Here is a 21,447-nt window from a genome sequence, read left to right on the forward strand (position 1 = left end):
TGAAATTTTCTTAAGTCATTGTGCACTGTGTCATGCTGATCTGAACAATTTACAGACAGTTTTTGAAAAGAGACCTCTTTGATTATGACAAAGAGACTCAAATTGCTTTAGTAATTCAACTTCAAGATACTCTATTTGGTCCCTCTAAAGGCTCCTTTCAAGCTGCTGGATCTTTACGACCACCCCCTACGTCCTGAGCCATTCTCTATAGAAGCCAAACGAAAAAGAGCACTCCCCGCAGGATGGGCATCCTGCAATAAAGATGAAGCGTATCTGAAGGGACCGCATATACCAACGATAGACCAGAGAGACTGCAGAGCAAAATTCAGATTCGGAAGTGATGCCTCATGAATACAACTAATGTACAGAAGGTTTGGCCTACTTTGGGATCTAAAAAAAGCAAAACGCACCATTTCTCTTTCTTCTATTACTCTTTTATAGTTTAATGTTGTCACTCCCAGGAATGTACAAAATGATGAATTAAACAGAACTGTAGAAAACCGAAACAGGCCCCTATGGAGGACCACAGCCCCTCTCTTGGACGTGCCCTGAATGGAGAGGCGTAAAGGACAGGAAATGCTTTGAGAGGCATAAAGGATGGTATTTTACCCTCAATTTCATGGACACTTAAAGATATCTCCTAATTTCCTACTATGACTGGTATCCTGGATTGTTTCACATTTGCCTTTTCTAAACTTCTCAGTGAAACAGCCTCCAAACATAGAAAAACTCACAAAATCCTAGGAGAAAAATCTCTAATTACAGTGTGGATAGGCTAGACGGAGAAACAATTTGTGTCTAAAAAGGTCAATCCCCTAAGGGAAAAAACTCTATCCCGAAAACTCTGCAAATTCAGGTACAAGATTCCAGGGCAAAATACACACATTAATCCAATGAAACTGAACATTCATCCTATACGTGAAAAAGTATATTTATACAACTATGAATTTTTAAACACCTCCCTAGGCAATTAAAAAAAGAAATATAATTTCATTAGACATATTTTCCATTGTTAGAGCACAACTTCATATCCTTCCCTTTACTTCCGGGTCACATGTAAGGGCAGCTCATTGAAAAGACACCCCTAGTAGAGAAGCACTAACAGACAGGAAGGAGAGGGGAATTGACAGAGAAGCACTTGTTAGTTTGCTCTGTTTCCTCAGTAAATATCAAGTCTACCGCGGGCTCCTACGACACGCTCTTGGATATGCTAGTGTGTGTGTGTGTGTGTGTGTGTGTGTGTGTGTGTGTGCCTGAGCTGGGATCCAATTATATTGTTTATAGGTGAATAAGATCACTCTTTCCCCTCCCTGCCACAACTTTATCGGATCCCTCATAAGGGTAAGGTGTAAACTTCCCATGCAGAGAACAAAGTCAAGATGTGAATGTCTGATTTCTTTTTTTATGATACACAGAAACTGTTGAAGACATTAAATCATTTGTATATTTTGAGCTGTCATTCACAGATGGTTTGCTCAAATAATCTGAGGAGTTGGTATCAGATAAGCCAGGTTTAAAACTTTTGGCTTTAAAACAACTTTATGGGAATGTCCTTTCTTTATATATCAAGTTGTATTTTAAATCATTATGATATAGAAGGGATTAAAGTTGCAACACAAAGAGGCGCCTGGGTGGCTCAGTGGGTTCAGCATCCAACTCTTGGTTTTAGCTCAGGTCGTGACCTCAGGGCCCTGAGATCCAGCGCCCCCCCACCCCGGAATAGGGCTCCGTGCTCAGTGCACAGTCTGCTTGTCCCTCTCCCCCTGCTCCTTCCTACACACACACACACACACACACACACACACACACACACACACACTCTCTCTCTCTAGAATAAATAAAATCATTTTAAAAAGTGTATCACATATATATACACACCTAGAGAGAGAGAGCCTATAGTTTAATGTAAAGGATACTGACTTTGTAGTAAACGTTAGCTGGAACTTTGGGAAGCTTACCTAAATCATTTGAGATTCTGCTTTCTGTTCTGAAAACAGAAGACAAAACTACGTAATTTATGGGTTTGTCATACAGATGATATAAAATGGCATTGCCTCCGTCGCATCCAGGTTATGGCACTTACTGTTTTCTCTGTGTATACATACTGCCTTCATCTTACACAACCTGCCACACCAAAGCTCCTTGGTTTCCTTGAGTACAACCAGCGCTCTCTTCCTTTGCACAGGCTGTTCCCTCAAGCTGGAACACTCTCTTCCCCTTTCCTTTGCACGACTAACTTGTGCTCTACCTTCAAGATTGAGCTTGGATATTGTTCTTCTGTGGCATTTTGTTAACACCCCTAGACGACACCATGTACTTCATTTATGTGCTCATGGAGCCTCCTAACTTCTGATCTCATGCCCATCTCACCAAATTGCCAGCTAACTTGCCTGAATCTTTAGCAGGACCAGCTCCTCAAAATAAGTATCTATCTTGTTCTCCATTGTAACCGTGTCTCGCAGCAGTGATCTGTCAAGAGTCAGTGCTGATGAGGGAGCTTTCACACTTTTTTCTACAAGAGAGATACTCGGTGTAACAACAACAACAACAACAACAGCATCCCTATTGTACTGACCAAGAAACAAAAACTCTCAGAGTCTAAATAACTTGCCCAAGGGCATGAAGCTCTAGGTGGTGGACTCAGGAAACAAACTCAGGTCTGTCTGACACTGACAATATTTTTTCTCAATGACAATGTTCCACTGTGCACGTTTCCTGGAGAGTGATTGTATTATTCACACCTCAATGAACATTGTGGAATAAATTAGCGTGTGGCTGTGTATACACAGTGGGAGCCATAAATGTTCATCTCTTCTGTGATTTAACTTGTACCCATTTTTTCTCCCTTTCTCAGTTAATTATTTTCTAGTGAGCGTGTTAAAAGGAAGTAATTTGATACTAAGTCTATCCTTTACTTTGAACACCAGAAATTGAAGGTTCCCATTACATCTTAGTGTGTTTTGCTCACAGTTAAACTATGTCACGCGCACAGGCTGAGTGGTGAAGACAGTGTGCTACGTACTGTGCATGGGCGAGAACACCTGCGCCTCGAGAGTGGGGCTGAGTTTATTTACCTCTGTGTCTTCTGGCGTGGTGCCATCCCCACTGTAGACAAAGGACAAACACTGCAGGAATGGGTTATTAAAGAAATCATGAACTTGACTGGAAGAATTTGTAAAGGCAGTTTAGAAACTGTAAACATCAGTCATCCAATGAAACTGAAAAACAAAAGAGGGGTCTTTCTAAAGATAAAATCTAGAAGAGAGCTTGACGCGGCTACGGCACGCAGGGAAGTGACTGTGTGGGTACAAGTGGACAAACCAGGTAAAACCCGACATTGACTTGAATTCGACAAAGATTTGGACTGAATATGAGACACTGTATTCGGATCTGATTATTTACTTTTATAACTAAGAAGAGTGTTCTTGTCACAAGAGAGAACCCATCTTTTTAGTAATCTAATAATTTGCGTCTCAGACTGAGAGAAAATAAAGGTTTGTCTTATATGAAGAGGATAGAGCAGTCTTCAGCTCTAATGAGGTTCACTTCCCTGCCTAACACAGCTGAGGGCTTCCCACTGCCATCATGTTTAAACTTCGAGCTACTTTCCATGGCGTAGCTCGTTCTTCAGATCTTTCTCCCCATCCTCTCCCACTCCCATTACCTCCTCGTGCTCCAGTCCTACTGAACTTGACATTTCCCCCCAAATACTATGTTTTTGTATGTCTCTAGTCTCCAGATGTGGACTGCCTCGCTCTCTAACTAATGACCCCCCATTCATCCTTCAAGACACAGAACAAACGTTACTGAAGTTTCTGGTGCCTTCCTGCAGAGCTAACGGAGTCAGCCAACACTCTCCAATGGCTCCCATTTGGGCATCCAACAACCTCAGGCTATAGCCATGCTTCCACCCAAACCACCAAATCCCCATGTCCAGCCATCCTTTCTCACCTGTCTTTGTACCCTTTAATCAGCCCAGTAAAGGCCCGTTTATGTCACAGGAATGTTTGTTGCTTTGAGGTATGTCTCCCTTGTATTTCCCTCCTGCCCTAAGCAATGCAAAGAATGATAGAAACAGAGAAACATTAATTTGATTAAACACTTGCTATGCACTGAACACTGGTTCAACGCTGCGTTATATCTATCACGGTGGGTAAAACAGATGCCATTCCTGCCTTCACGGAGCCTGCGTTCAACGGGCGAAATGTAACAAAGAAATTACAAAAGCAAAGTAGTTCCAGCTCATGGCGAGTGGTGAATGATGAGCTGGAAGAAACAGAGTGTGTGGGGGTGAAGGGGAGAAGTGGTGGCAGGGAAACAAAGTGAGGTGAGGAGTTGAGGGATGTTCTGCCCAAGGTAAAGCACTGTGAGCTGGCAGCTGAACGGTGAGGAGCCCAGGGCCACGTCCATGCAGAAGGAAGGCTCATTCAGATGTCCTGGCGTGTGGACAGGCTCGGTATAGTCTTCAAAGAGCACAAGCCAGGGTAGCTAGACCGGAGTGAGCAAAGGAACAGTGATTCTAGATGAAGCTGGACAAACTGGGGGGGAATAGACAGCAGAAGCCTCGCCTGCTGGAGTAAATAGCGTCACTTTATTCTAAATGCATGGAACCCAGGGGACAACTTCAAGCCAAGAATGGACATGGCTGGAATGGTATAGTATTAACACTTCTGTGCTGAGCCATGATATATATTTTTAATTCTGGTTATCTACTTGGACACTTGCTCCCTGGTTTATTTTTCCCTTCGTTCTCCTCTCCACTGGGGGGCTCCAGAGATTGTCAGAAGTATCTGGCCCGCTTTGTCTCCCAAGTAACTGTGTGGCAGCCTCCTCAGGGTCTCCAACAGCTAGGTTTGAGATAGAACACTGGCAAGAGAGAATAAACAACTGAATAAATAAAGGGTGAACAATAGCTCTTTGAAACAGGTCCGCATGTGATAGATTGCATGTGAGACAGAAATGAAAATCACTATTTTCCCATAAAACCTATGGTACGCCAAGCTTTACCTGACTAGATACATTAGGACTGATTCGTTTTATTTTAAGCAAAAGTGATTGCACTAACAGAAGTAAGATTTATAGAACAGATCTGAGATGTACTGGGGCAGAACCTGTTAGCCTGCTAACTAAAATGACAATCTTAACAGTTACCAGTCTCTAAAGGCTTCCTCTCTGCTCACACCATGTTCCTTGCATTAATGTATACATTATCTCGTTATCTCATCTCCACCAATCATAGCTGGTATGAATGCCCATCATCCGCTCTACTGAAATTGGAAAACTGAGGCTCAGGGCCTTTAAGTGACTTGTCTAATATCTCAGAAATAGTAAGTGGTGGAGTTGGCTTTTGGATAAAAGACTGCCTGACTCCGAAGCCCTTTTTACTAACCAGGACATGAAAATGAAGAGGCTTCTGGAGTCTTCAGTTCTAGCATCGGCCAGCTTTCTTGCAATTTTAGTTTTCCCGGTGATAAAATGGTTATCATCATCCCGGGAAGAGGTAATAATACCGGTCCAGCAAATCTGTAGGCAATCTCCACGCCGTGAAGGTAACTTAAGTGTTTGGTAAACTACCAGACGTTACACAGAAACAATGTATTTTCAGCTGGGTGCCTGATTTTTGCCTTAAAAAGAATACCCTCTCCAAAAAATGAATTCCCTAAGAATTTTTTTTTTCTTTCTGAATTTGGTTGCCCTCTTTCAGAACTTGGCTCCAATTCCACATTAAATGTTCATTTAACGCATCTGTTGCTCTCTCAGACAGGTTCTTCATAGGGTATTGACAACATAAAGTAAATTTCCACCTGGCTCTGCCACCAGCTCACTGTGCAGCTTTGGGCAAATCCCTTCCTCAAGACCCCAAATGCAAATGAGAGAGTAGGTTTGTTGAAGTTCAAGGTTACTCCAAGTTTCAAAGGACTACAGTGGAATGTAGCCCATGGCTGAGAGAAGAGCAAGAAGAGAAAAGGGGCTGGCTGATAATAGGGTACCAGAGCGACTCTGAAATCTTTGTTTCATGAGTAAATTATGGGGCTCTTGACCATAAGGTGACCACTGACTTGCTCAAAAATTTCAGCATATATTTTAAGATGCAGCAGACACCATTCTAGGAGCCGCTCCTCAAATCGGTGAACAAAGCCAATATGCTTCCTGCGCTCTGTGCGGTGCTACAACTAGACAGACCAAAACGGGAGTCTGGAAAAGACATTTCAGCCACAGATGCATTTTGTTTGACCAACACAGTGTTTAACATTTTCTAAACTTGCCAATGTTTTTAAATAATGGGCGATTTCACACAGAAGTTCTCGTTGCTAGCTTCTCTTCTAAAATCTGAATATTTGGCAACACTGAGCTGGCATTTCCACATGGCAGGGAAAGGCTGGAGCTGAAGAGAAGCTGTCCCCAGCCCACCCCCAGCCTAGACCTACACCCTCCATTTCTGCCCTGCTCCACAAGTGCCCACGATCCACACCCTCGCCGTGACGGAAAGCAACCAAGTGCCAATTCCCTGGTGTCTTATGCATGTGTGACAACTGAGTTAGTGGGAAAACAATAAAAAGTTATTTCGACCGTGTTGATTATTACAAAGGGGAAGTACAGAGAGAGCAGCAACAGAACATAGAAAGTTCCAGTGGGATTGCCTTCGTGTCTGTGCCCCGTCTCCTGCCCCCACCTCCACACGCAGAGGTCGAGGGTGACAAAGGTGCGCGGAAAAAAACGGGTGGGGGGGGGCTGGGAGCAGGAGACCTAGGTCTGGAAAAAGTTCTATTCACTGTACGTTACACTTGGCGAGTATTTTCCTTGGCCATGCCTCAGTTTTCCCAGCAGTCAAACGAGGAAATCAGCTAGACCAGATCACCGACCAGAAACAAAAGATCCTTCCCGTCGGGTCCTATGCGATTCTCAATCCTCTCTTGGTTTTCCCGCAATACCTGAGTTCGTCTTACGGGAAATCGCCTTTCCCCCACCCCCGTCGGCAGGCCAGTACCACCACTCCCAGGACCCCCGTCCTCGGCAGCGCTGCCGGGGTGTCTCGGAGGCGAAGAGGGTCACTTCAGGCGAGCCGGGCCTGGGTCTGAGAAGTTGGGGCGCGCTCCGCGTGCGGCGGCTCAGGACCGTGCCAAGGCGCCCCGGGATCCCCGCCACCGGCTCGGAGCCGCGCCCACGGCGCTGTCCCCCGTCTCGCCCTCCCCCGGCGACGCACTGACCCCAGGGGACTGTCGCTCTCCCAGGCGACTGCCCGGCGGTTTCTGGGGCGGACAGCGGCAGGGGACGCCCGCTGGCTGGCCACTCCCCGCTCCCGGCCCCTCCCGGAGGAGCTGCGCGCTCCGGCGGTGCTCCGAGCCCCAGCAGCCGCAGGTGCCGCCCGCCCGGGCCAGCCCCAAGCAGCCCGGCGCCCACAGCCGCCCGCAGCCGCCCGCAGCCGCCGCGCCCAGACAGGTAGGCGCCTTTTCCTTGCTCTCTCCTCGGCTCAGGGAGTCCCTCTGCTAACCCCGGTGCCCTGGGGGGAGGGGGGGAGCCCCAGTCCGATCTTCTTGAAGGAGAGAAGAGAGAGAACCAAGATCTAGGTGAGTGGTGGTCTAGATTTTTATTTCTTTTAAATAAACCTGCATGTTCAGGGCACTGCTGGGAAACTAGGAAGTTAGAGGGGAAGAGAAATAAGACAAAGGCAGGCGATCAGGACAACCCACCACAACCAGATAGGGCTGGGGTCGAGCCCAGCTCCCTAGTTACTGTGAACCCCGACCGTGTCCGTCAGCCTCTCATGGACTCAGATCCAGACCCAAACAGACTTCAATAAATATTTGCCGGGTGGAGGTAAGCGCGCAAGGTGTTTCGGACTGTTGCTCTTACCCAGCTTCTAAACCAGCAGAAACTGCCTGTGATGGTTGGTCTCATCTCCACAAGGATGTTTGCCCCAAGCCCTAAGGATCTGAACATTTTTACACAGAAAAATAAAACGTGGTGTATTCGCACCATGGACTGCTACACGGCGCTTAAAAAGCAGAAATCAGAGCCCCAGAGACCAGCATGGCTAGAACAGAGAGGTGTCATGTGAATGATCACCGTAAGTCGCAAAGTGTCCCTACTCGTCCATGTCGTTTAGATGACTTATTTTAAAACACACGTCATGTTGTAAAATCATAGAAAGGAGACTGTAAAACATACACTAGGTTCGTGATTATGTCTGTCTTTGGGAAGTGTGAAAGGAACTAATTTGGCAGGAAGGTTCAGGGGGAAATGATATTTACCTGTAATTTTTAGTGAATAAAAATGACGAAGCAGGGTGGATGAATTACAACCAATGTAACAAAGTGGTGTTTTTCATGACATTTTCTTTCCTGCCATGTTTCTGTGTGTTTCTTGGTTTAAGAAACTCTGTGTTTCACGTGCAAACTAAGCTCTCTGCACAAGCTGTGGCATGGAACCCAACAGTTCCATCAAAGTAGCAACTTTCTCACATCACAGCATAGGTTCTTCAATTCTGAAAGACGACACCTCTTACCTAAGTGGCCTTAGCTGCTTAGAAAAGCTCACCTGTTGGCAGCCCCCCAAAAGTGTAGGCCAAAGGTCAAATGTTGGCATGAGAGAATGAGCCTGCATGAATAATCTGGTAACTGGCCAGCTCAGGGCAAAATCTAAAAATTTTCTGTGTCCTTATAAGACACATTTCTTTCTCTCTTAGATTTTCCGTGTTTAGGATGTTGGTTTGTATGGGTGGTCACTGTCATCTAGACGTCTTCGGATGATGCCCATGTCCCCTGCAGACTTAGTGCCAGGAGATCAGGACGGGTGTGGGTTTGGCAGATGAGAGTCCTGTAGCTCTTCTGGGCCCGATGCGGCAGAATGGGAAAGATGTGTCTCCATTTTCCTGCCAGAGATGGTTTCTTTCTTTCTGGATATGAGGGAAAATTACCTAATTTGGAAGCCATCACAGCCACCTCCCCTTTCCCCAAACAGACACAAAAGTGGTTTTCCTGTTGACATATTTCCTTCCCCCTAAAAATCACTGGATCTTTGAGGAATAAAATTGTCTGCACATCCGGATGGAACTCAGAAATGTGGCAAATTGTGATAATATTTCTTTTTCTCTGTCTTGACAACTTGCAAGGTTAATGCTTGAGAAAAGCTTGAGGAGAGAAGAAAATACAAGAATGGCAGGATTGGGGCGTGGTGTGAAAATGATGTGTCCTGGGGTTTTACGCACAAAGTAAAAGAGAATGTGATCCCGGTCTACAGTGTTAAAAATCTCAACTCGTTAAAATCAATGTTCTCTTTAGGACCAATCCTCTCCAGTGTGATCTGTGGTTCAGCCCTCCCACTATTCCCCACTTATTCTGGGCTCTAAATACAATAATAAAACACAAAGAGCACCCCATTCGCTTCACCCTGGCCCACAAGAAACACTAAGGGCATCCCACTTGCTTCTTCCTCACCCCCTTTTGTACTAAAATTAAAAGCCCTTTGTTTTTTTAGCGAGCATGTAGAGTTGAGGTCTTTCTGTCCTCCTGATGTCAATAATCCCCCCAGGGTTATTCCAGCCACCTGTTACCACCTGCCCCTCCCCCATACCATTTAATTGGTTGCTTCCTAATTGCTGACTCTTTCTTTGCTCTCCATTTAATGATTCTTTTTAAAATCCATACGGCACTTTGCCAACAGTTGGCTTTTAGTATGAAAAGTAGCATTTCCTTAATGAGTCCGCCTTCCAAATGCAGGCTTTACTTACATTTTCCTAATGGGAAAATGAGCTTTTCTTCTGGACTTGCCTAGGAGCTTCTCAAGTTCTTTTTCAATAACTCATCCTTCCCCCAGGTTTGCCTGGAACGCTTTCTTCGATTCTATCTCTAATCTGTATTTTCGTCATGTGTAAAAAGTCCAAGAGGAAATCAATGAATAGATGTCAAAAAAAAGTAAAATAAAAGGAAATACAGCTACTATTAAAAATAGTATTCTGTTCTTTGCAAATTATGTGCCAGGCATTGTGCTAATTGCTTACAGACATTATCTCATTAACTGCATCCCACAAGCTGTATTTGTCCCATGCATAAGATTTGCTCAGGCCATATAGCTGAAATGAATTTTTAAATATTGTTTTGTATCAAATCTGGATCTTTACCCCTTTTTTATCAGATCTGAAGATCTGGCCCCTGGGCCCATGTTTCCACTTGGCGACAACCTTTTAGATCTGAGAGCAGTGACTTCTTTTAGATGGAGCCTGGATTCTCCAGGCCACAAGGGTCCCCACAAGGCACTGACGTCTTCCACCTGGTCCAGTGAGTGCACCTGCATTTCTGCTTGACTCAAATAAGGCATGGGAGCCTATGATTCCTGAGAAAGGCACTGTGGTCTCTGCCATCTTAGAGACGAGGGGTCAAGCAACTGGCCCAAAGCCATTGTTAGTGTCAGTTTTAGAACCAGAATTCTGGGTGCCGCCTCTCCTGACCAATTTCAGGGAAAGTCTTCAAAATGAACAAAGCCATAAACGTACATTTTTTCAGGGGTTTTAGCTCTTATGTACATCCCTTGTTTGAGCTTTAGGGTGGCCAACAATCATGGACCACTTATGCTGTGAAAATTCTTTTACGAATTGTCTCAAATCACATTCAAATTGCCTTTGAGGAGTGGACCATCTTTATCTTCAAGTTCAGGGAGAGGGGAAAAAAAAAAAAAGAAACATGTTTAGTGAAATTTAGCAATATGCTGGTGTGGTAAAGCCCAAATTCAGACCTTGTTCTTTTTACATTCTAGTACCTTCCAGGATAGGAAGAACGAGGTGGGAAATGTATTTTTATGACCACAAAAATAAGAAAGTTGTTGGTCAAACATCAAAAACACATTTTTAGACAAATATATTTTCTTAAAAATATGGAGTCACAACAAAATATTTTATTATGTACTTGTTAAATAAAACATGGTTGACCGGATTTTAAACTTGTTTTCATACTTAGAGAAATATTTAGCTCTCTTCCTTCTTCATAAGCCTCATACCACTCCCCATGGGGCCACGTGCAGGGTTCTCCCAGACGCCTGATGTTCTCTGTGACTAATGAAATTGTCATTTTCAATCACAAGAAATTCTGCTCTAGGGGTGCCGAAGACGCTAACATTGCAGCCACGGTTCTGGCTCAGGGTCCCTAGAGCACACCGTATTGTAAGGATGCCATTTCTCTTCCTCTCCCAGGTATCGAGCTAAGGCTTCCAGATCTCTTTTGAGTGAAGATGAATGTTTCTGCCTGGAGAGTTTAACTGGAGGATCTGGGTCTGGGTAGACGTGACCATGGGAGCCAACACCTCAAGCAAACCACCAGTGTTTGATGAAAATGAGGATGGTAAGAAACATGTGATAACTGTATATGAAGTATAGAATTTGGCAGAATTCAAATATAAATACCTTGTTTCATAAGTAAATCATAGTCTAAGACTTAAAAAAAAAAAAAAAAAAAAAAAAGAACTGCAAGAGTGAGCCGAAGATCTCATATGCTGATAGCTGGCTTTTACCTTCCACTCTCCATGAGACCTTGGGCAGTTCTCTTAATTACGGCTATACCAATACCCTTTGTCCAAAGGGAGCTGTGGATGGGTACCTGGTGGATAGAAGACCTTGAAATGAAATGATTTGTTGCTCTCTGTGCTGTTTCCCTGACAGCTGAATTTACCCCTACTGCTAGTGGTTATAGAAGATTTCTTATATTACCAAATTGTGTCTAAATGAGAATCAATACTCATTATATTATGGAGTGGAGTCCTGCAAGTCGGGGCGCTCTGAGCTTCTAACTGGCATGCTTCGAGGTCCTAGACAAATTTCACACTGCTAGCTCATAGGAAAATGAGTCAGTATTATTGGAGGAAAGGGAAACTTTCGAGGTCAGGCTCGGCAAGAAAAGAAAGAAAAGCAAGGGTTTTCCTGATTCGCTCACCGTCCCTCAGTGAGGCGAGTCAGAAGAGGACATGTGCCACCCCACATCACTCTTCCTTCCTGGAGTGGAAGCCAGAGCAGCCCTGTCAGTAGACTCATGGGGGCAGCTACTTATAGGTCGGCTAGAAAAACGGCAGTCCCAGTCCCAGCTAGTAAGTTGTCCAGGCCTCTCAGAGAGAGGGAGTTCTGCTGATTAGACCACAAAGGAAAAGAGCAATGAACTGAAATTCAGGAGTTCTGAGCGCTATTCCTACTCCAAGCTACCTGTGGGGCTCAAGAAGTTGATTGACTCTATCTTCAATTTCCTCAACTAAGTAAGAAGGTAGGGTAACCTTGAAGGTTGTGTTCTTTTTTTTTTTTTTTAAGCTTTTATTTATTTATTAGAGAGCATGCACATTCATGAGGAGAGGGAGAGAAAGGGAGAGAATCCCAAGCTGACTCTGCAGTGAGCGCAGAAGCTGACACAGGGCTCAATCCCACGGCCCTGAGATCACGACCTGAGCCAGAACCAAGACTCAGATGCTTAACGGACTGAGCCACCCAACGCCCTTTGGAAGGTTGTTTTCAACTCAGTACGTTTAGTTTTGAGATCCTAAGCCACTTTGCAAACATTGTGAAGCAGCATCTAAACCAGCAAGGAAAGTCCATTGTGTTAGGAAGTGAATATGCGGAAACAGAAACTGCAAATAATGGTGGCTTAACAAGAAGGCCGTGTTTTTCTTTCCCACGTAATAAAGCAGGCAGAGTCCTGCTGGCAGTGTGTGGCTCCAGGGGGCGGCTCCAGCGAGCCTGTTTCTTCCCTTCTCTTCCTCTCCCTAGAGGGTCCCTCTCACGGTCCGACACTCCCCACACATCATTGGCATTCCAGCCCCAGGGAAGGGGTCAAGCGGGGAGACTGAGCCCACGCCCCTTGAAGCGTCTCACCTGTTCGCTGCTTAGCACTCCGTCCGACACGCCCATTCCCAGTTACAAAGGAGCTGGGAAATTTAGTTTCTTATCTTAATGTGGCCATGAACTTTCTAAAAATAAGTTCTGACAAAAGAAGGGGAGAGCTTGCTGCAACCTCAGGTTTTGGTTCTTTGGACGGAGTTTTTTAAACACAAGTGTCTGACTGCTCAGGGTGCCCTGTCCCCAGTCATTCACTGTCGATTCAAAGGTGCCTCGTTATTACCCGTACAAAGCATTGCATGGGAACTCTGAATTACACATCTAGAAAATGGTCTTAGTGAACCTTTTTCCCACTCTTATTTCTGTCGCCTGGCTTGGCTTTATCCAGTAGTAAAGGCAAAGATCTAAAGACCAGTGATGTTACTTGATTTTTCCATCTCCAAAATGAACAGACGAGTAGGCTTGGATTTCCTTTGTTTGGTTCGCTGTGCTCCCTGGGCATTCAGAGCTAATGCTGAGCGCGAGGCCACAGAGAAGAGAGCAGGAGAGGCCAGATTCACATTTGTAGCTTGGGAGGGATATGTCATTTTAAGGTATTAGGATAGCATTATAATGAGAAACTACAGAGCTGTCTGAATTTTCCTTAGTTCAGCCAGCCTTTCTTCTCATGGGGTGCCCAAGAAATCTAGAGATCCAAAGTATTGAGGCAAATGGAAAAGAAGGTACCACTTTATGAGTACCTTTGGGGGACTCTGGAGTAATTAAATTGGAGTAAAATTAGGCCTGAGGAGCAAACAGGTCCTTCTTTTTTTATTGTATAAAATTTATTTATTTATCTGAGAGAGAGAAAAAACATGGATGGCGGGGTGGCGGGGGGGGGTGGGCAGAGGGAGAGAATCTCAAGCAGACTCCCCCCTGAGCATGGAGCCCAATGCAGGGCTCGATCTCATGACCTTAAGGTCATGACCTGAGCCAAAACCAAGAGTCGGACACCCAACCAACTGAGCCACCCAGACACCCCACAAGTCCTTTGTAACCCCTTCTGGTCACCACCTTTTCACTGTCCATCTCCCAGCCCGGTGAGATGAGCCTACCACAGCGCCCATAAAGAGAAGAGATGAGCACAGCGGTACGTCTGTGCCCCCCCAGGGGTAAAGCTCTGAGTCCGTCTCCACACACAGTTGCGAGGCAGAAGTAGGAGGGCAAATCCACCAACTGCTGGACAGGAGGAAGAGAGCTGGAAACAGGTTGGCCCTGTCTGCCCGGGTGGAGCTCATGTTCTGATGGGGGAAGGCCAACAATGAACAAGTAAACAGATACCTAAACCAGACAACTTGAGACAATGTTAAAGTGCCACCCAGGGAATGACTCAGGGATCTTATGGAGAGGGACAGGGTGATGGTGGAGAGACCCTCTGAGATAGAGTGTGGTCAGGCTTGGCCTTTCTGAAGAGGTGACATCTGAGGTGAAGCCTGAAAGATGAGACGAAGCCATTCATGCAATGACATGAGAAGAACAGTTCAAGTAAGGACACCCAAGTCCAAAGTCCTAATAACGACAAAATCAGAAATGAGCAGTTCTTACCATTCTCATGGATATGAGTTTGTATATTACGAAAAGGGACTACACTTCATTGCCATATTCACTTGTTTATAAGATCACTGAATTTGGGGAGGGAAAGTATGACATTCTGAGCATATTTTTTATCAGTACATCCTACAAAGTTGATTTGACTCCATTCATAGCTCTCGATTGAGCACAAGGGAAATTTTATTGGACTGCTATAAAGCTTCTGACCAAGAAACAGAAACAACAACAAAAAGCACTGACTAATCAAAGAACATTAATGCCTACATCATTTTCTATCTCATTTTTATATAAATAATCAAACTGGGCCAGAATCTAGGGCACTTAAATGAGCCAATTCAATTATTTTAAAAATATTGCTGAAAAGAATCCCAATACACGACGAAAAAGTGTTTAATATTTCCTTCAAAGTGTTTGCTGTTCCCAGTATGTAAATTGAAGAAGAAAATTTGAACCAGATTTCCCAAATAATATTTCAAGATTTCTCCCGGAAGAGTGCTTTGATTCACTTTGAAGGTGATTAAGGGATAAGGTGTGACCGGATGTCCAGTAAAATAAGCTGTTCTTGCTGGAATTCATCCTGATGCTTTGTATTTCATGTTGTTGCATCTGGTAGTGAACTTGAAGGACTCATCCTATTAGCTCTTCATGGTGATCTTCGTCTGATGAAGACAGAGTAGAAGATTTATAGTGCCATTGAGTGGAATAAGATCTGCGTATCTGGTTACTGTTATCTTTTACAAAGTAGATCGCGAATTATACTAGTTTTGTTTTGTGGCCTACCGTTCACATTTTAGTGCAAATCTCAGTCCTAACTTCTTTTGATAAAATATGCATAATAAAATGTACCATTTTAACCATTTTTAAGTGTACTTATAGTTCAGTGGCATGAAGTATATTTGCATTTTGGGCAACTATCAGCATCGTCTGTCTCTAGAATTTTTTCATCTTCCCAAACTGAAATCTGGTACCCATCACACAGTAACTCCCCTTCCCCTCTCGCCTGACCCCCTGCCGCCCCAGTCTTTGGCAACCATCTTTCTACTTTATGACTCTATGAATCTGACTATTCCAGGTACCTTATATAATTGGGATCATGTAATATTTGTCCTTTTCTGTCTGGCTTATATCACGTAGCATAATGCTTCCAAGGTTTATCCGTATTATAGCATTTATCAGAATTCCATTCCTTTTTGTGGCTGAGTAATATTCCATTACATGTACGTATCACATTTTGTTGATTGCTTATCAGTGGACATTTGGTTGTTTCCACCTTTGACTACTGTAAATAATACTGCTATAAACAGAGGTGTACAAATATCCGTTCAAGTCCGTTTTCAATTCTTTCAGGTATATACTTAGATGTGGAATTGTTGGGTCATATGGTAATTCTTTAATTTTTTAAGGAAGCACTACACTGTCTTCCACCTCATTAGGTTTTGTGTTTCGTAACCGAAGACCGCTTAGCATCGTGGGTGAAAGCGTGGGCTCTGCTAGCAGAAACACATATACATGGGTTTAAATCTCAGCCACACCACATACTAGCGATTTAGGTGTTTACAAGAAAAATCAAAGGAGACATGTTCTGATCACCCATCATCAAACACAAGAGTCAATCTGACTAACTATAAAGTGTTCTGAGGGGACTTGAAATACCATGAAAAAAAAAGTCCCCAAACCTAAATACTTACTAGTGAATTAATGTGGAAAAACAAAAACAAAAAGAAACTCCTTTCTATTCTGGAAGTTACTGAACCTCTGTAAAGCCTCAGTTTCTTTCGATATTAAATGCGAATGATAATCGGGCATTCTTCCTTGGGTCATTGTGAGGTTACAATAAAACAAGGCAAGTGAAACACTTAGCGAGGTGTCTCAAATAAGGTAAGCGCCCAAGTAATGCTAGTTACACAATTATCTACTAGCAGAGTCTCAGCATGAGCTCTTTGCTGTACTTCAACTTCGAAAGAAACGAAATTGATTAGATGCAGCTCTTGTAGATGCCATAGTTAATGTGACCCATTCACAATTCTATCAATGAAACTGAACTGACAGAATGGCAGATTTATGGATTCTGCGAAAACCTTTTATAAGCTCTTTAACGAGAAGCCATGCTAATGACTTCTTAAAAAACAGAATCTCATCTGGTTTCTCTTTCATCCCTCCCCTGGGGTGATTGTATTTTCATTTAAGGCAAAAGCAAAAAGCAGGCTGAAAAAAATCAATAAACTTTACTTTTTCTGATTTAAGCCCAAAGCTGATGAGTCAACTGATCCCATTTGATCAGACACAGTGACAATTGCCCTTCCCTATACCCAGATACCATATGAATACTCTGAGAAATAATTAATGATATGAAAAGACATTATAAGTTTTCTGAAAGTAAAGAATAGGCTTGTGATACTTATTAATGTTTGTAATTTTTTCTTTAAATCTGCTTTATTTCTTCTGTCTGAACACAGTGCTTTTGTTTTGCTTGGGCTTTCTTTTTTTTTTTTTTTTTTGGCTTGTTTTATTTAAAAAAAAATCAACATTTGAAAAGTCCAGTCATTGAGGTTTTCAAAGTGATTTAGGCAAAGAAACTCTGGAATAACAGGAGAAGGTGCACTTGTTTATAATTCAGGGTCTAGGCCACAGGAGAGGGTCTGGCTCCTTGTTAACAGTATGTGTTTCTAAGCATATACAAAGAATATAGAGGTGATAAGTTGGCTTAGTTAAGCCAAGAGACAATTTTCTTCTGGAGTGCTGTAGCCAAGAAAAGCTGGCTTGAGGTTAAAAGCTGCTACGAAAAGTTCATCAGTGCCCCGAGTTTGCAAAGAGCCAAATTATTGCATTATTCTTTGGACTTGCTGAAAACTCAGTGTTCCACTTTGATTTGGCAACGCTTGTCTCCTAGGATATGTGAGTGGTTCCGGTTTTCCTACATCTTCTTTGGTGGCAGAGGCAATGGGTCCTTCAAACTGCTGGGCCGAAAAAATTGACCTCAGATTTGCAACCCAGAAGAAATGGCAGGTTACTGAATTGATTGCAGCAAGGAAGGACTGTGAAAGTCTCCTTTGTTAATTTAATGCCTATGTGTTGCTTTTTGTACCCAGTTGGAGAGGCAAATGAATTTCAGACTTTCCCCGCTCAATCTTGAGTCCCGTTGTCTTATATTATTAATTATTTTGTATTAAAATGATTGGGAAAGTATGGGGAAAATTTCTCCAGTGAGAATGGGCTTCTTAAAAAATGAAGGCATCTTGGACGGTCTAACATTTAGTTAAAGCATTTGTTGTAAACAACGTCAGCTCCACTGGCTTATAAGAACGGGTACTTACGAGGGCTGTATTTCCCCCAGTCCACGGGATTGGAAGAGTCAGGGAGAAACAAGACAGCCAAGGAAACAGACCTCCGAGACAGCCAGTGCTTTCCGATGTGCTTGTTTCCTGACTGTTTCCTGAGCAGTGAGTGGAGACTACGCGTTGAGGAAAACCCACTCAAGCTAATGCAATAAAGCTACAACCCGCCTTTGGAGGGTCACAGCGCTTATTAGCATGTGAAAGACTCTGAAAAGTCCTACAGTATGGAAAACTCTGGATTCTGATATTTTTCAGACTTTCTTCAAAATGAAACCGTTTCTGTAGAGAATCTCTTACTCCGTTGTGACACATCGTATTCTGGGGATCTCAACTTGGGAAATGAAAGGTCATGATTATATCCCTTCTTTCTGTGTTGGAAATATGGTTTGTTCCCATGGATCTTTTTACCCCTCTGGTTTAATGGCAGCAGATTATGACAGGCGAAATCTCTACGGCTAAAGAGTCATTATGTTCTCTAAGGTTTCCTCACCATGACTTCTTCATGGGGCACAGTTCGTGTTTACTCAGGGTAATGAGCTAAACACTAGATAGCTCCGTTTGACTGTGAGATGTTGGACGTTGCTGGTCCGGGTAGGAATTGGATTTGGAGACAGTTTATTTCTTCTTTATTACTTTTTTTTATGAAAAAAACGTTTTAGTTCAGAGTGTCTTATGAATAAATTGTGGTGAGTAGTTGCTTAGTATTAAATAACACTCAAGGTATACTCATGTTTTATTTTTATCCAAAGCTATAGGCATTTTTCAGTGTTCACCCTGAAACTACGTAGGTTGAACTCACTAGGTCTGTCCGCTGGTTTCGGTGTTAGAACATGTGATCGGCACTCCAAGCTTGCTGTCTTCGATGAGAAGGGCCTCTGCTGTGTGGCCTGGCAGGTGTCGGCTCAGTGACCAGTGTGAGTCATCAGTTCACCAACTGAGGTTCCGTGCATAATGTGAGGGTCGCAGCTCTGCATTGCTGTGTGACCAGTTGTGGAAATTTCATTTGGAAACAGCCGCAAAAAGCCAATGATGGAATAATATTCTTGTTAAACTGGGACAGTGAGCCCTGTTTCTATGGTGAAAACACTGAAAAACTTATGGTTATAGATTTGGAATTCAATAGACCGGCACTTGCTTTATTTTGTTCCTCTTAAGCCGTTTCTTCTTCCCTTTCTGAAGTCATATTTACAGTAAAATAAGTCACGTTAACCTTGCTTTCTGCTCAAGTAGCCTCTATTTTTTATTTCTGAGAGTTACTTCACATAGGAGTTGGCGTCCTTTTTGTGTGACGGGCCGAATAGTAAATACCTTACGCTTTGCTGCTCCGTCTCTGTCACAGCTACGCAGCTCTGCCGTTGTGGCATGAAAGTAGCCACAGATAATGAGAAAACAAATGAAGGTGGCGCTCGTCCAGTAACAATTTATTTATGGACACTGTAATTTGAATTTCACATCATTTTCACTTGTCACAAAATATTCTTTCTCTTTTTTTCCAAGCATTTAAAAACACAAAAGCCATTCTTAGCTGACGAGCCATGTAAAAATAGATGGTGGGATGGATTTGGCCTGCGGGCCATACTGTGCTAACCCCTGGTCCCCAGCATCCTGCAGATGTTTATTCCCATGTTCTGGGGACCGCCCTCATATCCATGCATAGCCCTCTAGCCTTAAACTGAGAGGCCAGGCGAGGAGACTGCTCTCTGTTCTCCATAGAGGCTTAAAGTCACTCTTCACTGACTCTCTCTTGGTTGATCAGTGTGAGCCAGTGGAAGTACTTGGGCGAGAAAGTCGACTGTTACGATGGATCAAATGTATTACGTTTATAATATATATAATTTGAAAGTCATACAGACTAGGTTCAAATAAATGGGTACCAGCCGGTAATTCACTGAAATATCACTAGGGGGAATTTATTTCCTACCAGAGGCATTTATTCTACTGAGGGGCATCAAAAACTGAAAGTATTGATCACCCCTGTTCTATCCCTCTGTTCTACCTTCCAGCTGGTTCTAAGGAAATAGCCAGTGTATTTTTGACTTCTGAGCATATTCATGAATTGGGGTTCAGGAAGCAGGAAAAGAAGCCATTGGTGTCTGTTGCTTGGTCTTGGCACCAGTAATGGGTGTCAGTAAATCCCAGACACCCTGGGGCACTGAGTTTCATAAAAAGGAAGTGCTGACTATGCAAACAGATGCCATCAATGGGCCTTGGAGGCTGCTTCTCTGGAGCAGGTCCAAATATATCCTTAAAGGACCTGCCAAGCTCCACATGTATTCGTGGCAGCCATTTGCTGTCAACCACTTGGGATGATTAAGGGTTAGTGAGCTGGCTAAGTAATTTTTCATTAGGGGATCACCAGTGATACGTTCTAGAGCCGACCTTCAACTTTAGCTAGTATGGTGTCACTTATAGGCTAAACCAGTGGCTCCAGGACACCTTCTGTGGACAAATGCCAACCTATGGCAAGGCTTTTCTTCATCTCTGGTGAAAGAAAAATGAGGGCAATGCAATAAGCATCTCAGAAAGCTAATGCCACTAAAAATTTCAGTTCTAAAACTGCATGCTTTCTTGTGTGTGTGTTTACTATTTAAGGCTTGTGGAAATAGAATTGTTTTCCATACTGAGAACTCAGTGAAGTGACCTGCCTTTCCGATCCCCAGTGTTCTTGTCTGTAAATGGGGGCTAATAATTTTATCTGCCTCATAACATTTTTGTGGGAATAGAAAGTGATTATCCAGGGGTGCCTGGGTGGCTCAGTTGGTTAAGTATCCGACTCTTGATTTCAGCTCGGGTCATGATATCAGAGTCACGAGTTTGAGCCCCACATCAGGCTCCACGCTCGGTGGGGAGTCTGCTTGGGATTCTCTCTCTCCCTCTCCCTCTGCCCCTCCTCCCACTTATGCTCACACACTCTCTCTCTCAAATAAATAAATAAACCTTTGAAAAATAAAAAAAAGTGACTATCCATAAAAAGTATATAGCATAGTCCCTGACACATAGTAATTGCTCAATAAACGTTAGTAATACCATTATCACATTATCACGATCACCTGAATTTTTAATGCTCTTATTTGGCAAGTAAAAAAAATAAAACCTCCCCAGTGTCGAGTTTCCTTTTCTCCTCCAGTCTTTTTTTTTAGGGTGATGGGATTTTCTGATCTGTAACATTCAAATGTATAATTGTAACTTTCAGTAAGTTCTATGTAGATCACTTAAGTGGCTGAGATGAAAAAGAATGACCTATTTCCATCAGGACAATATTTAAGTGAAAGATGGCTCCCCGGGCTAGCAGTGCAGGAAGGGAGATGGGAAGCTGAGAATTGAGTCAACATTTATTTTCAGTATAAGATAATTGAGAGTCACTGATGGTCTGAATGTGAGATAAGAGGGAAAGAACAAAATCAAGAGTGAATTCTAGGTGTTTACTTGAGTAGACAGGAAGATGGCTGTTACACTTGACTGACATGAAGGTGGGGCACTGAGGGGTTGGGGACATGTTCCTGCATAGTCAGGAGTTCTTGTTTGGGCACGTAAAGTGACCGAGAGACTAAATCATGGTGTCGGTTAGGACCCTGGGACTGAGCAGTCAGAGGTGAGTGGGGAAGTCCAGGCTAGCAATCTGAAGATGTGGTTCTCAATTGCATGGAGACTGAGGAGTCTCGGCTGAGGGAGTAAGTGGAAACAAAAGAGGAGAGGAACTCTGTTACTGAGAAG

At 43.5% G+C, this 21,447-nt stretch overlaps 1 protein-coding gene across 1 annotated transcript in view; it reads left to right on the plus strand.

Annotated features, from left to right (window-relative positions):
* Positions 1-7,357: 7,357 nt before the first annotated feature.
* STK32A (serine/threonine kinase 32A) overlaps positions 7,358-21,447 on the plus strand; it is a 121,393-nt gene continuing 107,303 nt past the window's right edge. The window contains exons 1-2 of the mRNA XM_026498972.4: positions 7,358-7,440; positions 11,186-11,333. Of these exons, the coding sequence (XP_026354757.3) occupies positions 11,228-11,333 (106 nt within the window). The 5' untranslated portion in view covers positions 7,358-7,440; positions 11,186-11,227. The remainder of the gene's footprint in view (positions 7,441-11,185; positions 11,334-21,447) is intronic.

This window comes from Ursus arctos, unplaced genomic scaffold (genome assembly GCF_023065955.2).
Source record: "Ursus arctos isolate Adak ecotype North America unplaced genomic scaffold, UrsArc2.0 scaffold_5, whole genome shotgun sequence".
In the NCBI taxonomy this organism is placed as follows: Eukaryota; Metazoa; Chordata; class Mammalia; order Carnivora; family Ursidae; genus Ursus; species Ursus arctos.